Consider the following 18696-nt stretch of genomic DNA (forward strand, 5'->3'; position numbering starts at 1 on the left):
ATGTTATATCAATTATTTAAATGTTATTTTGCAAATATGAAATCGTAGTATATAAATTCTATTTTGCCATTCTCTTCTGTTTTGCTGACATATTGGATTTTAATGTAATGAGTTAACTTCTTTTATAATATGTTTTAATATTTTAAGTGATGGAGTTTCAATTCGTGACATTTTTTTTATCAAATATGTATATTAAAGTGCGTTTCTTGTCATAATAATTAGGAAAGTTGCAGGATCAACTTCTTAATAATATGAAGTAGGTAAAAATATTTGTTAACTAAAATAAAGTCTATTTTAATATCAGTATATATTTAATATTATTTCGTATTTTGTTCCTATTTAAAAAGTTAATTACAACAGTCAGTATATACATACCTTGCTATAATTATTACAAAATTAAATACAGTGGTAACTACTTGTTTTTCTAAAACACACCGCCATCTCAGGACAATATTTTTTGATGGGTGGAATAGATTTAATGTCAGATTTTATTTTACTGAATGCCTTGAACAAAAGTACCTATGAGCATATTGTACATATACCTGTTATGCGATCATCGCATAAGTGATATCACTACTTAATGCTTCAATATATTAAGCACAGATGGGTTACAAATTTTTCAGTTAATATATTGCATCTACTTATTACATCTACATATTATATCTACTTGCACCTACTTCACATACAACTTGCTTAGTAATTATTTTTTTACTGTTAATTTAAAAAAAAATAGGAACACAATTAATACATAATAATATAATATTTAGTTTAGAGACTGAGTCCCACAAATTTTGTATGCAAACTATTATTGCATACTTAACTTTACACAGATCAATACCTGAATACTTTGAAAATACTCAAATAAAAGGCAATTTTTTTATACAACTTTATAAAATATATTTTTATAATTAGTTATATTTATGTATTTAAATAATGTAAATATACATTTCTTTAAGAATGTACATATTTTTTTATAATAAAAGAAATTTATTCAATTTGTACCTATCTGATTTGTATATGATTTTTTTTAAATATAAATGTATCCTATTCTACTGAGAATGCACTGTGATTTTCCTGACATAAAAATTATAGCAAATGAAGCATGTTTTTTCATTCTTTGCTGAAAACTCAATATGCTTACTACTAAAAGAAATACGATCTTCCTAATTTGCAAGAATTGCAAATTCAATAAGTATAAAACAATCTGATAACATTATGTACTTTTGAATCAACATTTTCTTCATTACGCGTTCGATTTTTTAACATTTACATCAACATTTTAAATGAAAATTGAGAATTCTTAACTTTATAAAAAGTGAATAATGGAAATGTTAAAACATTTTTTTTATTTGATTCAACTGTATCAATTTGTAGTTACACAGGAGTTAAATCTATTTCCATCACTGTTTCCTTTGCATTTAAAAAATTCAAGCGAACACTGGATCCAATTCAAGGTATGTTATTGGTCAACTCTATAGTATTGATAATTTAAAAACATCGACATTTAAAATCAAAGAGACAATATTATTACATAATATTCCATTAAATTAATTCATGTCTTCATAATTATTTTGATGATATTTTACTTACAATGGGTAAGCGATGTAGCAATTCAGCTAGATGTATGTGGGTACACATTAAATACATTCAATTTGTTCCTACTCTTTCCAAGATAAAAATAGACAACATAGTTCATAATACTTAAGTTAATAAATCTATCTATTATAATAGCTCACCGAGTTCATGAATTATTATGCAAATAAGGATTTCGAATAGGTGTTTCATGAATGAAATTTTAACTATTCCAGAGTAAATTTAACAAATCGTATGCCAGTTTATCACATGAGGTGTCTGCAAGAAAAGCATGGGCAGATAACTTAATGCACATCACCCAACATAACAATGCCGGAAAGTCGTTCAACCTTACTGACAATCATTTCAGTGATTTGGTAATGTATTTTACGCTTTTGATAACCTATATTACACAATTAATAATATTATAATAATTGATTGTTTCTAATGATGAGTGAAATTGCAAACCCACATAGATTTTTACAATGCAGGATTTGGGCTTTACACTATTGGGTAGATCACAAACAGTCATGCAGGCCTATTCTAACATATCACTTAACATCCAAAAAGAGCTAATTGTGATAAATATATCACATTTTTATCACTTTACGTATTCTGGCAGTTAATTATGTAAAAAGGTGTAAATAGGTTATGTTGATATGTCTGACATGTCAATACATAATTCATGTGTTCGGCTCATTTCCGACTAGATGGCGCTGGTTGGCTTTATCCGTTTCTGTTCGGTCTTATCCTCTTGGGTTCGGCAGCACGAACATATCCAAATTTGACCGACATGTCTACCAACCTTAATTTTCGCCGTTTTATGAATTAGAGAAAGCCACCGATAACTGTTTTGTTTATAGAATCCCTTCTGTGTTAATTTGGACCAATGAAAATAGCGGAAATGTGCTGAACCGTTAAGAATAGACCTGATGAATGAATAAAGACAGTAATTAATCCGTAAATGTGATAATTTTCAAATAATACTCGTGGTATAAACAGACCTTTAAAATTATAAACTTTTATCACAATATTATGTATTGTACGATTTATTATAAATTAATAAGATTTCAGAAGAATATTTTTCTTCAATAGATTTAATTGCCAAATCCTCTTCCAGATAGTGCACATGGCCAGCACTTGAAAAGTATTTAGATAAAACTTACAAAGCATCACTAATATTTACTTTTTTAATTACAGACATTACGACAATATCTTCGTCGTGTAGTGAAATTAGTCCACGATGATCATGTACAAAATGAATCTCTTTCTTCATTAATACACCGCAAAGACATCAACATTCCTGATGAGGTATTTGATGATATCTTTATTGAATTTATTCATAGCAGAAACACAATTCTTTGTAATAATACATTTATAGGAGATTACATAATTTAAAATATTATTATTTCCATAGGTATAAATTAGAAGCGAACCATTGATTGCTAGAATAATTTTATTTTAATAGAAAATAATTACAAGATAAAAAGAACTTTTTATATATAACGTTTTTAAATTTTCTGTTGAATCATATGATCAAAAAAAATTGTACTTGATAGAAATAATACTGAAATGTCATATTGATTTCCATAGTAACGCACGTATATATTAATAATTTAGTTGCTAGGACCCCAGACCCCTAGCAACCAATAATGGTGTCGAAATAACTTTTCATACAAAACAGAATTAACTGAAAATGAATTCAATTCTACTTAAAGATGGCTAAAAGTATTAAAAAAATGTATTGGCATCGTGTTCTGATATATTCTAAAAGTTTCAAATGTCTAGCTAGTCGAGAAGTTAGTTAAAAATCGATTCAAATTTTACCGGACAAAGAACCACCAGACAAATAAGAATACGAGCTAAGAAAAACGTTGTAAAATAAGTCAATAGATAGATAATAATTATTTATATTATACACCAATAATTTAAAAAAAAATAGTATATTGTCATCTCCACAGATGTCAGTGGCATCAACTTGAAAATATGAATATTAAAAACCTTCAATAATTGAAAATTGTTATTTCTTCATCCAGTTGGATTGGAGGGAGAAAGGTTTCATTCCAGCAATACCGAGTCAAGGTCGATGCGGAGCCTGCTATGCCTTTACGATTGCACATGCTGTACAAGCACAAATGTTGAAAACAAAACATGTTTTTCAACCACTTAGGTACGTCGAAAGGTATTAATATCGTATATCAATCGGATTTTTAAAAATATATTATTATGTATGGCTTTATTGATCGATCTCGGTGGCAATTCACAATAATTCTAGAATATGTATAATATGGATTATAATTATTGCTGTAGGGTTAATAATAGGATTATGCTTAGTTAAAATGAAATGACAACTTTGGCAGCGAGCAACAGATGGTGGACTGCAGTGGTTCTTGGGGAAATTACGGATGCGGGGGAGGCTCTTTAACAGCTGCGCTCAGATATCTTCACATACATGGAGCCATGGCATATGAAGACTATCCATATAAAGAAAAGGTTTGAAAGTTAACTTTTAAGAATCTCGATAATCGGGGTCAATATTATTGAATATTACATTAATAAATTATCAAGATTTCCAAAACCTTAATTTGAATATGAACAATGATTTGTACCGATGATACATAATATAATGTAATAGTTGTCGCAGTAGATATACTTACAGATGCGGTGCGTCATATATTTACCTATCATCAATTCTAGTGCATTCAAAGGCTGTAATAATCCATATGTAAATGTATCATGTTTTTGTATAGAATACCATGACATCTACTGGTAAATTATCATCACAGATCAGCAAATTCTACAGGCTTTTCATTATTAACCTTCAAGTAAATAATTAAAAATTAGATCATTTAAAAAAAGCTTTTTCTAAGCTTATATCATATTTACTTTTAGCATTCTATTGTATTACTAGCTGACCCGGCAAACGTTGTTCTGCCATATAAATTATTTCTAGTGAATATTTTGGTTGTTAAATAAAAAATAACGAATGTATCGTAAGTGTGTGGGGATGGGATATATGACAGAAAGAAGAATAGAGCGCTGTAGACGATGACCGCCAATAAAAACAAAAAACCATCAACCATTCATTTTCTGAATTCAAAATGAGTAATGATGTTCATAATGAATGAATCACCTGTGACAGGATCTCGTTGTTTAATGTTTATGCAATATCCATCTTGTCCCTTCCAGAAAATTAGCGGATATTGGAGAACGTCGTATGAACGGTATGTGTCAGCGATGAACTCCAGATTATTGTTTCTTCTTCGAATCACGATTTCTCGCGTCGATGTGCGGTCGCCAACCATGATTCCAGCAATGTCTTCAACAACAGTCGCATTGAATCGACGCACATGCTCTCCAGCTGGTGTTTTATCAGGATTGATGACAATAGCGTGATTGTCACTTTGCAATTCGTGCATGTGTGCTTTGAAGAATTTCAATAATTCATTGTGCTCATTCAACAGGGCGTCCAATTTGCCGACGATGCGCCTGGCATTAGGCGAATTGAGGCTATTGTAGCCGCAACGTGCATCCACATGATTGATGTCCTCACCGCCCATGAAGTAGATTTGTAAAAATTTATGTGGTTCGTTTGACATTGGCAGCAATGAGCCTACTTTGTGGTATACTTGATTTTGAACGTAGAATGGAATTGTTGACCATTTGCCGCAGTATTGTGAACTATTTCTGTTGCTCCGAACGAAGTCATTTGGAAGCATGAATTGAATGTGCGAATGGACTTCAGGAACAGGTTTGAATCTGGAACCGGGCCGATGAGCAAGCCGTTCAATGGTTCTGGTGGTATCTCAATTTCTGCTAGTTGCACTTTTCCTGATGCGCAACACATCCCGGCTGACTCATGTTTGAATTTGAGCGCATGACAATGAAGACATTCTTTGTCCATAGCACCAATCAGCATTTTCGGATGAGCGGAATATTCAATATCTGGCTCGTACTCGAATGCGAGACGAAGGAACGAAGCGGATGTAAATGTTCGATGTACTTGTTGGCGTTGTCGGCCATTTGCTCTGCGTGTGTTAACTACATACCGGCGCGCTTGGCTCTGTTCCAATTGTCGTTGTTGATTTCGTTCAGCTCGTGCCTCTTGTGATTGGGATGCACGCAATTGCGACATGCTTACACGCACGTTTTTGTTATCTTGTTGGATTTGTTCGTCTGTTCTTTCTGCTCTACTATTTCGCATGTTTGTTGCTTTATTCGTTCGACGGCCCAAATGGCCCCCCTTGCGTCTTGCTGGCATTGTGCACTGTAATACACGCACATAAAAATAGATAAATTAAAATAAATCCTACAAAATTGTGCACGCACTGCGTTGTGATATGCCGAATGAAATGTCAAAATGACGCGACGCTTCTCTTGAATTCTTCTCGGATGTAGCGCCATCTGTCATTCAACAACATAAATAATTTCGTTCTGTTTGAAATACGAACGACGGTTAAATTTGTTCATACAAAAATAATAAAATCGCGATTAAAAAATGGTAGGGTGGGGGTAGGAGAATGAAAATTTGGGGTTATAGGTATTTTTTATGTCAAATAATAAAAAAAATACAAAAAAAAAATTGTCAAAAAAATAAAAGAAAATTTTTCTGGATAGAGATACCCTAATCATCTAGCGATATGAAATATACTAGTTGACCTATTCTCATACCTAAAAAATATATATAAAAAAATTCATAAAAATCGGTCGAGCCATTTCGGAGGAGTTCGACCACAAACATCGTGACACGAGATTTTTATATACATAGAGATTGTAGGTAGGTACACATTGATTACACATTAGTATATTATTATTCATTAGTAGTAATATCATATTATTATTATTATCTTCCATAAGAATGACTGACTGAGTACCTAGCAACACATTATGATCATCATAGCCTACGTACTTCGAAATGTCACTCTTCGCCACTGGTGCCTAGTAGAAAATTTCTGTTTATAGTTCTAGAACTGATTTTAGCTAAGAACATCTATTTTACATAAACTTTTTTTATTTCCCAATTTATGGAGATTTTATAATATTTTATGCAATCTTATTGATTTCTAGCAAACAAAATGCCAGTGGAGCAGGTCAAAAGTGGTTGCCACAGTAGCAAAATGGGAAATGGTGGATCGAGGGGATGAGGTGGCTCTGCAGAGAGCGGTGGCTCTTATCGGCCCGGTTCCTGTATCCCTCAATGCAGCTCCACGTACCTTCCAACTCTATCAGTAAGAAAATATTCATACCATTTTTATTAGAATCCATTTGCAATGAGCGCATTTGGATGCCTTAATAGTTTCTTCAAAAATGACCTCCAATTCTATCTTAATCGTAAAGTGTTAAGGAGGCAGACAAAGGTACACAATCTGATATAGGTCGAGATGAAATGGTAATTAGCTGGACATGTCGCTTGGCGAGTGGATAACCGCTGGTTAAATGTTGTCATACAGTGGTACCCAAGGGGCATTAAACGGTCACACGGACGCACTGATACCAGTTGGATCGACGAACTCATAAAGTTCCGTGGAAGCAGTGAAGAACTAAGGACCAAGAAGAGTGGTGGTTGTATCGACATATTTTTTTTTATGGGAAACGGATGTTAGCCATTTACAAGCCATTAGGTCTCTATTCTGAGTCAAAACACACATTAAAAACAACATGTGAACTTTGCCAGATCCGGTTTTGGAGTCCAGGACCCTCAACATTATAAGCAGACACGGTAATCGCTCGGCCATCATGACACTGTCATTTTCTATGGTAGGGGGGGGGGTTGCAATAGATGCTGCGAAAAGGGGCCTCGAATAGTTAAATGAATCAATACAATATTATTTGGAGGATCTATTGAATGCACACACAACAAGAAATAATTGGCTTCGATGATGTGATACGTATGACATGATGAGACAGGAAGGTAAAGAATAATAACCAAATATTTATGTTTCAGTTCTGGAATATATGACGACCACGCCTGTACAAACGCAAGCGTCAATCATGCGGTGTTGGTGGTTGGCTATACCCCAACATACTGGCTACTTCTAAATTGGTGGGGACCACACTGGGGTCAAAATGGCTATATGAAGTAAGTAGAAGATAATATTGTAGTCAATAATTATCAGTGCTTTTGGCCGCCTAAATAATGTATTAAAAAGTAACCTTACATTATAACTTATCACTAAAACGAAAAGTGTTCAACCAGTGTATACTTACCCGTAATAAGATATACGTGCGAAACATGGACCCTCAGTTTAAAAAAAAATATCCAGCTGAGTGTGGTATAGACTGGTGCATGCTGACTATAATGCTTAAAGATAAAACAACGGAATGATTGGATAAGGGAACAAATTGAGGTTAGGTATGAGTTGTAATATTAGTTTGCTGCAGTGGTGAGTTTACTGACGTAGAGGCTCGACGCACCGACTGATTTTGAGGTACCAATGATAAAAAAATTCAAAATTTCATGTCCACGAAGTCTACTGTAAAAGATGTAGGTATAAATAATATTTGCAATTTCTGTCTTAATTTGCTGTCTCTCAGCAATGCATCATTTGCCTACTCTCATGTGACGGCACGGATGAATGATAGATAGTTGAACATTAAGTTCTGTGAAATCTACATCTATTTGTGAGACATACGCATGTTTCTATAGATTTTAGTATAATTTAATAGTTGTATGATAGGTTTGAACTGTTTGGAGGCAACCCTTCAAATATTCTGACAAATCGATTCAGTCATTTGTGTCAAAGATTTTTTTTCAAATGTTTGCTGTTAGTACCTAAAATAGAAAATAGTGACGCCTCGTGGGGGTAGGCAGGCTATGTGTTGCTTAGGGGCGGCAAATTAAGGGATTAGGTAATACTATCATAACAACTTTTGAAAGCAGTAGCGATTTCCATCGTTAGAAAGTACCGACATCTTAGTTTAAATAAATCACAAGGTGGCCTCCAAACTTGTCAGTGTCCCAGACCTCCACGTACCTAAAACCATCGCTGTTTGAGAGTAGGTTTCGTGGAAATACTCTAATCTTTAGTGGATGTTAATTATGTACCTACGTCCATTTTGCATTTGTCAGTTTAAAATAGTACAATAGGTAAGTGTATACAGCTAACAATTTTTCATCCAATTTGAGACTAAAAATGAAAGGGGATTGGCTAGAGGACGCTGGATTCACGAAATAGTTATAAGTTCTGACGAAGAATGGGGCAACCAAAGGGTTTAGGCATCGTCTAACCTTTTTGGGGAAAACTCAATGCACATAACCGTTGGAAGTAGAATCAGCTTATAGAGGGCAATGCATAAACAGCTGTTGATGATTAGCATGAACTATCATTACAATAATTTTATTAATATGAATATTTTTAAAGCCATTATTATTGTTTTACGATTTGCTTTATAAAAATATTATGTTCTTGTCTGTTTAGTGTAAGCCAGTGGCAAACAACTTTTGAAAATAGCCGATATACTGGATTATTTGTTAGGTTAGGTTAGGTTATCATTCTTGATTTTTGCGGAAATCGGCTATGAAAATTGCCGCTGTTCCCGCCTGGCTTCCAGTAAACAGACTTGTAATATTATTATGTCATATTTTTAGATTAAAGAAAGGACAAAACAGATGTGGAATTACCAACTTTGCAGCATATCTCACTATTGAATAAAGGTGTAGAAGAATAATATTTTGAAAATATTGTGACGGGACAATAATAATGTAATCACGGACCATTTATGTAGTGATGTGTAACATCATTGTCGCGGATAGACTCGGGGAAAGGGCCTAATCAGAAGATCTCCTGAATCACCCCTTTTTGAAGTTAGCCCATTTTTTTATATAAATGTATAATATAATTAATAAAGAACTGCTATTTTATAATTATTATTGTGGCATCACAATTATTTATTTACAATTATCACCATCTTTTGTAATATGTTCAATAATTATAAATAAAGTATGTTTTGAAATTATGGATTCATTTGTTTATATAGGATCCCTTGTCACAAACACTAATAAAATAACACAAGCGACGAAATATATCGCCTGATCACCCTCGCCAACAGGTGCTATTTTGGTATCTAGAGCAGTGGTTCTTAACCTTGTTGGAGGTACTGACCCCCACCAGTTTCATATGCGCATTCACTGAACCCTTCTTAATTACCTTTCAGAGACCAGTTCAGAAATGCGCGGCTTCACCTTGGCAAGTGCCACTCTCATGTCATTTTCGCAACAAAGTCTGTTCCTTTTCTTCGTTTTAATTTCCAGCATCCTCGAAAAGGATTGCTCGCAAAGATATGTTGTAACAAACCGTATGAAAATCTCCAGAGCTTTCTTAGCAATAACAGCCAAATTCCCTGCAGCACAGATAGGCCAAGCGATGTTGCGTGATCACCTGCAGCCAATGATGGCCAAGCGGGGCGTGTCATCACGAATCATATGAGTCGGGTGTGTGTCTTGACCTCCGCCGAACCCCTGAGACTGACTCACCGAACCAGGTTAAGAACCACTGATCTAGAGGCTTCTAAAGAACAAGGCACTCTCAAGAAAAATCAAAACATCCTTACACAAAACTCTCCTGCGCCCAGTATTAACGTATGGATGAGAATGCAGGGCACTCAGCGAACAGGATATTAGAAATATGGATATCTTTGAGAGGATGGTTTTTAATATTTGGAGCTGTTCAAAAAAGTGACATTTGGAGGTCAAGGAATAATAAGAAGCTGTGCACACTTCATAGGGGTTTAAAGATAACGTGGCATATGAAAATTCAGAGACTACGCTGGATCGGCCACGTGCATAGAATGCATCAGCAAGACGGGCTATGTACGCAACCCCCGAGGGTAAGGGAAGGCAAATTTAGATGGCTGGACTACGCCACATGAGATTTAAGAATGCTTGGTCAAAGCAAATGGAGAGTGTCAGCGCTGGATCGTCTAGGATGAAGAAAGTTTTAGAAGGAGGCCAAGACCCGCAAAGAGTTATAGTGCCATAAATGATGATAATTAATAAAGTATTTTTTAACCCCTTCTGAAATATTAAAAATTACATTTTAAACAGGAAGGTTTTTAACTGAGAATTGATTACGGAAATAGTGTGAATTTCATAACTTTAATGATTATTTGCAAACGGGGAGTTTCTATTTACAAAAAGATACCAAATGAAACTCAAAGAACTACCTTTGGCATCTTGGAAACCGACATATTTAATAAGAAATCAATACAAAACCCAAAATGTTTTTTTTTGTAATTTTATCCTGTTATTGATAAAGTCTTATCATCCGGTGGTATATAAGTGTAAATAATAATTATTGGTAGGTACTTAAATAATTATTAGTGCTACTTTTTATTAATTGATATATTACCTAGGTATACGTAGGTTCCACATTTTAGAGAAGGAAATGAAGGTTCAATAATTTGGAGAATCATGGGCAGCGATGCGACCAAACCGGTCGTCATTTAAGAGGGGCATCAAAATAAAAATATAATATCATCACCCGTATAAATTTTGGACAAGCCACGTTGCATGAAATAGATCTGTGGGTATATTCTATACACAAGGCAGCAATCGACGGTAGTTTATCATATTTATGTATTGAGGTGTTATAATAAAATTGCTACAATAAGTAAGCCGTATAAACTGTCTATCTCACTCTAAAAGTTAACACAGCCAACAAAGGGGCTTTTAAAACAGCACTTTTTGGCAATTTATAGTAGACGGTTAACTTATTAAAAAAAATTAACCGCCTCAATACAAAAATATGTTAACCTACCGTCGATAGCCGCCTTGTGTATAGAATAGACCCACTAGTAGGAATCGAATAATATAGTAAAAATATATAAAGGGGTGAAAGGTTATTTATGGACTAGGTAATATTAAATTTGGTCAAATGGATCATTTTGGCGAACGTAAATCATTTGATTTCTTACACGAATTATCAGATCTCGGTATAATATCATATGGTATAACAGGGATGGCGAACCTATGGCACGCGAATGTTTCATTTTGAAGAGAAAAGAAATCACTATTTTATATATATTTAAAAAATGTTTTTTATCTTAAAAAGTTTAACAAATAAATATATGAGTACTTACTAATATATAATACTAGCTGACCCGGCGAACTTCGTACCGCCTCAGAATCAATAATCTTGTGTTAACTTATTAGCTGAATTAAATTAAGTTTTTTATTAAGTTAAAATGAATACTCAAAATGAATAAATTCAATAAATGTGCAAAAATCAAATCAAAATGAAAAGTATTTTAATTACATTGTACTGTACACACTAACACACTGTACACCCATGATGACCGCGTGGATTAAGCGCCGGTCTATAGTGTCGAGGGTCCCAGGTTCGAATCCTGGGTCTGGCAAGTTCACATATTGTTTTTCAATTTGTGCATGAGTCAGAGTATGGTCCTAATAGGTTGAGCAAGTGGCTGACATCCATTTCTCGTAGAAATAAAATCTGTTAATACAAACCTCCACTCTGTGGAGGTCCACATGATCTTATTAGAATCGGACATGGTCAAAAGAAAAAAAAGAATGTAATTCACGTGGCAGCAAGGCATTTTCTTTATTGAAGCGAATCGAAATGATTCGCGTAGCATTGTTGCACTACTTTCTGTTAAACTATTTGCTGGATGGGTTGCACTCGGGTCGATTCCTTTCATTGAAGCACCTTGTGATATACGACATTTTTCGTTTTGTTGTCAGGTGCGAAAACGAAGAAAGCAGACGGTTTGCAGACACATGAACATGCTACGTACAATTGACCGTGAGAGAAACATTCATTTTATAGATTCAGGCCACAAACACTCAAGGATTGACCTTGTAATTTGTTGATCGTCATGCCGAATGCAAGACGAATTGGAAATTGAATTCGTTTAAACTCGAATGGCATATCGGTTGGATCATCGAAATTCTCGGAATGAGAACTTCCTCACCTTTGAACATTCCTTTGATTATCGTCGCGTGAATTACATTGCCCATGAGTTTTCTCACCACCAAACGCGTTCCGTTACATAGTTTTGGTTGGTTCAGATTTCAAAGCATGATGACTACCGAGCCAACCTTCAGTTGTAAATTGTGCGGTGGCAAGCCAGGCAGATCCAATGAGTTTAAAAATTCAGTTGGATAGTTGATTGCTTCGTCTTCGTTTGTTATACAGTCGATAGATTTGAAGGAATGCAGTGGACCAACGATTTGATTTTGAATTATGAAGTTTAAGTGATCCACATCTTTGTTTTTTGCCGGAAGAATGCTCGTTCACTCAACCAATTGTGACTTTTGTGGTTAGCAATGATGTTCGGGAACACTTTGTTGATAAGTTCGTCCTTAGTTGAGATGAAATTGCAAAAATTCAGCGGAAACGAAATCAATCCGTTCGATTCATCGACAGGAACACGGCCGTTACCGATAGTCAGCAATTGCTTGGAGAAATCTTCAGCAGATGGATCGTTTAGCAATACAACTCGCATGTTTGTCGTCAGCTGAAGTTTCTTCATATAGCGCCACAGAGTTGATGATTTGAGGCAAGCATTTATTTCATCGGCAGCGGTCGATCTTGGAATGACTGGTAGTGTTTGGCGGAAATCGCCAGATAGTAGAATCATTGTGCCTCCAAAACTTCTTGAGTCATTGTGCAGATCTTTCATATTTCGATTGAGTGCTTTCAATGCGCGTTTGTGCGCCATTGTGCATTCATCCCAGGTGATGATTTTACTTGCTACCAAAACTTTCGCAATGTTGCATGTCGGTTTTTCAGTCGTTTGAAGGTTTAAGGGCAATTTCAACGTTAAATGAGACATTCGGCATCCTTCTAGCAACGTGGCCGCTATCCCAGAAGAAGCAACTGCTACAACATTTTCGAATCTCGCACGAACAGTAGCCAAAATCAATGACATGAGGAATGTCTTCCCAGTTCCACCGGAAGCGTCGAGGAAAAATAAGCCACCATTTCCATCATCAATTCCCTTCATTAACGTACCGTACACTTCTTTCTGTTGGGGATTCAACGGTGGTACATTCGTTCGAACCAGGGCTCGAAATGGAACGGAACGCACCGGAGCGCCGTTCCGGCTCGTGAAATTTGTAAAATTATCGCTCCGTCTCGTGGAAAAAATATGTTGATCATCTGAGCTAGATAGGCCATAAAATAGAATATCTGACACACTTACTTTTATAAAATACACATACGATTTGATAACTATGTAAATATCTTCAGAAAATTTGTCGAGCGCTCCGGTTCGTAAGCTTTTCCATTTCAAGCGCTGGTTCAATGCATCTCGATCATATTCACGCTCACGTTCCAATTCTCGATTGAAAGCGTCGTTCATTCTACGATGTGGCGTTGGCATTCCTAACTTGACTAACAAACTGCCGCACATGAGGTAACACATGTATTCGATCAAAAGCAAAGCCTGGTTATGTATCTCCTCATTCACCTCGAGATCGGGATTCCCTGAACTGACACGAATTCGATGTAAAATGTCTTTTGACATGTCATCCTTGTACCACAATTCAGGTGGATTCGATGGGAAGCATGTCGAAATGATGATAGCAAATAATGTGCGTATCTGACTTGGAGATGCAGAAACAATTGCTTCAGCGATTGTTATATCCCAATGAGTATCGTTTTCAAGCAAATTGAGCTGTTGACATGAAGCACGAAATGTTGGGCACACTACACCATTGACAGTTAGATATTTCGACTATCATTCTTTCTTATGTTTGTTTGTTTCTTGTTTATTGTTTCTGTCATGTATCAAAGATGGCGTTGTATACGGATTTAATTTTTTTGTGATTTTCTTACTTTTCGAATGCGCGAGGTTCATCGTTCAAATTCATCGATATCAGTCGAAAGCCGTGCCATACAAAATGTTTGAGAAAATTAATTTTCTTCATAATTTATTTTTCCGTGATTTATCCGATGTTTTAATAGTTATTCTGCTATTCGGGGCAGAGACAAATCCAACAAATTAAAGATCATAAAAATCGGTCCAACCGTTCTTGAGTTATAAATGGTGTAACTAACCCGACTTTATTTATAGATTAAAAAATAATGATGACATAGCCATACGTATTTTCTTCGGTTTTTCATATTATGTTTACCAATCGAAACGGAAACGACGAAATTCATGCATAAATGCAAATCACATTGTATAAAAAATAGCAGGTAAATTCCTTTCAAGAATAATCATTATGTTTTATGTAAATATACAATTGCATACGTCAGTCCTTAGGATAGGGCAATTAAAAATAAGAACATTCAATAAACAAACCTTATGAAATTAATTATTTATTGGCAGTCGTTCAAATATAATTACTGCTTGTTATTTTCCCTCAAACATAATCTCTAAGAATGGAAAACCGTTCAGTGATGGAGAATATAATATGAAAGAAGAGTGGTTTAAATGCTTCCACGATCTCTTTGATAATTTTGAAAACAAGGAATAAAATATTTAAATACGAGGGTGGGTCAATAATTCCTTAGAAAAAAGCATTAAAACAGTTTTTATTTTTGTATTTTTTTTTTATTTCTCAACATAATCTCCTTGGAGCTCAATACACTTGGTTAGACGTTTCTCATTTTTTTTTAAACCGTCAGAAAAATAAGTTTTCGGAAGGTCCTCAAAATAAGCATTTGTCCGATCGATGACTTCTTCATTTGAAAAAAAACGTTGTCCACTTAGCCATTTTTTTAAGTTCGGGAAAAGGAAAAAGTCACTGGGGGCTAAATCTGGCGAATACGGTGGGTGGTCGACCAATTCGAACTTCAATTCTTCAATTTTAGCCATTGATCGTAAACATGTGTGAACACGGGCATTGTCCTGATGAAAGAGGATTTTTTTCCTGTTTAAATGAGGCCGTTTTTCTTCAATTTTGTTTTTTAGCTGGTCCAGTAAAGATGCATAATAATCCCCTGTTATTGCTTTTCCTTTTTCCAAATAGTCAACGAAAATAATTTCACGTGCATCCCAAAATACAGTAGCCATAACCTTACCAGCTGATTTTACGGTTTTCGCCTTCTTTGGACATGGTTTGCCTTTGCAATCCACTGCTTGGACTGTTCTTTCGTCTCGGGAGTATAGTGGTGTATCCATGTTTCATCTACAGTCACAAAGCGACGAAAAAATTCATCTGGATTGCGTTGCATGAGCGACAACAGGGCTTTAGAGGCCACCACTCTATTGCGTTTATTGTCGACTGTGAGCAAACGCGGCACCCATCTTGCAGAAATATTTTTCATGCCCAATTTGTCATGTAAAAGAGAAATGACGCTACCTTTTGAGATCCCTGTAACCTCAATTATCTCACTCAACTTTAATCTTCGGTCACTTAACACCATATCGTGGATTTTATTGATCATTTCTGGTGTAGTCACCTCTACAGGACGTCCTGAGCGTGGTTCATCCTTTGTTGATGTACGACCACGTTTAAATTCATTTAACCAGTTATAAATAGTTGCAAGTGAAGGAGCAGATATGCCGTGAACTAAATCCAACTCATTTTTTATTTCCTTTGCTAGCTCTAAACTCAATTTTCTCCATTTTCCATTTTTCCATTTTCCACAAGCAAATTTTTTTTTTAAATGTACGAGAAACACACAACAACCCGACCAATCTGATTGAAACTTCGCAGCATACTGAATCGGTAGTGCCGCTGCATGAAAACAAACCGCTTACAGTACTAGTCGCGCCACCTGTCGGCTTTTCTAAGGACTTATTGACCCACCCTCGTAATAAAAGAATGCCTTCGGCTAGAAATATGATGAAAGATAGAATATCAAGAACTCAGTTATAATGTTTAAGCTATTTTAATAGAATTATTAAAAACTATTTTATTCTTCTTTATATTCTTCGACCATGTCCGATCCTATGGGATCCTAGGATCATATAGGCCTCCACAGAGTAGAGGTTGTATTAACAGATTTTGTTTTTTACGAGAAATGGATGTCAGCCACATGCTCAACCGATTAGGTCCATACCCTGACTCACACACAACTTGAAGAACAATATGTGTACTTGCCAGACCCAGGATTCGAACCTGGGACCCACGGCATGATAGTCCAACGCTTATGCCGCGCGGCCACCGTGGAAAATAGTAAACTTTAAAAAACTTTTTTTTCGCCATGAAAAACTGCATGGCACGTCAGACAGTCGAAAAATATTATTTGGGAAATTTTGGCACGCGTACATAAAAAGGTTTGCCAACCCTGTAGTATAAGGTCATCTCTTTCCGATAAGAAAGCTCACGGCGAACTGTGCTACAGTGAAATGTAATACGTACAATTTACATGTAACCAGCGCTTGAAATGGAAAAGTTTACGAACCGGAGCGCTCGTCTTTCTGAGGATATTAACATTGTTATCAAATTTTATGGGTATTTTATAAACATAAATGTGCTAGATTTTTTGTTATATGGCCTATCTAGCTCAAACGGTCAAAATATTTTAACCATGAGACGGAGCGATAACTTTACAGATTCCACGAACCGGAACGGCGCTCCGGTGCGCTCCGGTCCATTTCGAGCCCTGCATGTAACCGAATCAAGGGACAATATGTGAATGTAAATTATCTCCACACGTTTGGACGGTTTATCTTTGTCTTCTTCCGTAATAAATTACTGTGGGATTTATTTTTGATATTCTTTGAGTTGTCAATTAATAGGTGATTATTATAATTAGAAACGGGTTTAAAGAGTAACAATATCTCTTTGTTACTATCATAATATAATTTTTGTTTATTTATATTTTCAAGTCGTATTATTATAATTATCTGATATTCCGAAACAAACAACAAAAAAAAGTTTAGCAGCTAACAACCGTTGTACCCAATTAATTAGAAATTCCCATAAAATATAAATAAATATTTATTTTATTTTTATCGAAAAAATATGCCAACATATTTTTATTAGCAACTTTGGCAATGATTAAAAATAACCCGGTGTCACGTTGTGTTTTGTTTCAAAATAGATCATTAGATGTATATAGTTATCTACTAGGTGTATACTAATAATTATTTATTACTAGCTTCGCACAGTGTCGCTTCGTGGGTATATTTATCTTAGATATTTAAAAAATAATAAGAGGTAATTATTTTTTTAATATTAAAATATCTGTGTAATACAATATGGCAATATGAAAATAATTCTAATAGGAGTAAAGGTCAAACAAAAGAACACTAAATTAAAATCGAATCCACAATATGAAAACGTTTCTGTTCTTAATATGTAGTAAAAAAAAAATCAAAATTGGATGGAACAAACAAACAATAAACTTTGTATTTATATAATACTAATTTAGAAACCTTCGCGGGCGTGCGCACAACAACTGGTCAAAATTTCATCGCAATCAGATGAATGGTATAAGAACGCACACGAATAGAAGAAGATAGAATAGAAAAAACAGAAGTAGAAAATGGTTGTATCAATTAAGAAACCTTTGCGGGCATGAGCACAACACTTGAACAAAATTTCATCGCAATCGGATGAATGGTATAGAAACGCATACGGGACAGATAGACAGACAGACAAACAGACATTCATTTTTATCTATAAGATATAGCCTATACTCTTCGCGCAAGTACAAGCAATAAGTTGACAAAGTTTTATCTTAATCGGATGAACGGTATGGCAGCGCATAAAATACGAACAAACAAACAAACAAATACTGATTTTTATATATTAGACTAATTTAGAAACCTTCGCAGGTGTGCGCACAACAACTGACAAAAGTTTCATCGCAATCGGATTAATGGTATAGAACGCATACGAATAGAAGAAGATAGTATAGAAGAAAAATAAGGAGAAAATGGTTGTATCAATTCAGAAACCTTTGCGAGCGTGAACTCAACACTTGATCAAAATTTCATTGCAATCGGATGAATGGTATAGGAACGCAAACGAATAGAAGAAGATAGAATAGACGAAGAAGAAGAAGAAGATGGTTGTACTAATTCAGAAACCTTCGCGGGTGTTGACACAATTACTGACGAAAATTTTATTGCAATCGGATGAATGGAATAGGAACGCATACGAATAGAAGAATATAGAATAGAAGAAGAAGAAGGTGGTTCTACTAATTCAGAAACCTTTGCGGGTGTTACCACAAAAACTGACGAAGGTTTCATCGCAATCGG

The 18696-nt window shown here is 35.0% G+C and overlaps 1 protein-coding gene across 1 annotated transcript; it reads left to right on the top strand.

The window, feature by feature from the left end:
* Nucleotides 1-185: 185 nt before the first annotated feature.
* Nucleotides 186-9469, top strand: LOC147067387 (cathepsin L-like). Its single transcript, XM_085953589.1, has 8 exons — nt 186-197; nt 1809-1949; nt 2773-2883; nt 3609-3742; nt 3933-4065; nt 6640-6800; nt 7517-7651; nt 9161-9469. The coding sequence occupies exons 1-8, from the start codon at nt 186-188 to the stop codon at nt 9222-9224; spliced, it is 891 nt and encodes a 296-aa protein (XP_085809715.1). The 3' UTR covers nt 9225-9469.
* The last annotated feature ends 9227 nt before the right edge of the window (nt 9470-18696 follow it).

The sequence above is a fragment of the Rhyacophila brunnea genome, unplaced genomic scaffold, assembly GCF_057557595.1.
Source record: "Rhyacophila brunnea isolate RB1 unplaced genomic scaffold, BYU_Rbru_1.0 scaffold_4, whole genome shotgun sequence".
Classification (NCBI taxonomy): Eukaryota; Metazoa; Arthropoda; class Insecta; order Trichoptera; family Rhyacophilidae; genus Rhyacophila; species Rhyacophila brunnea.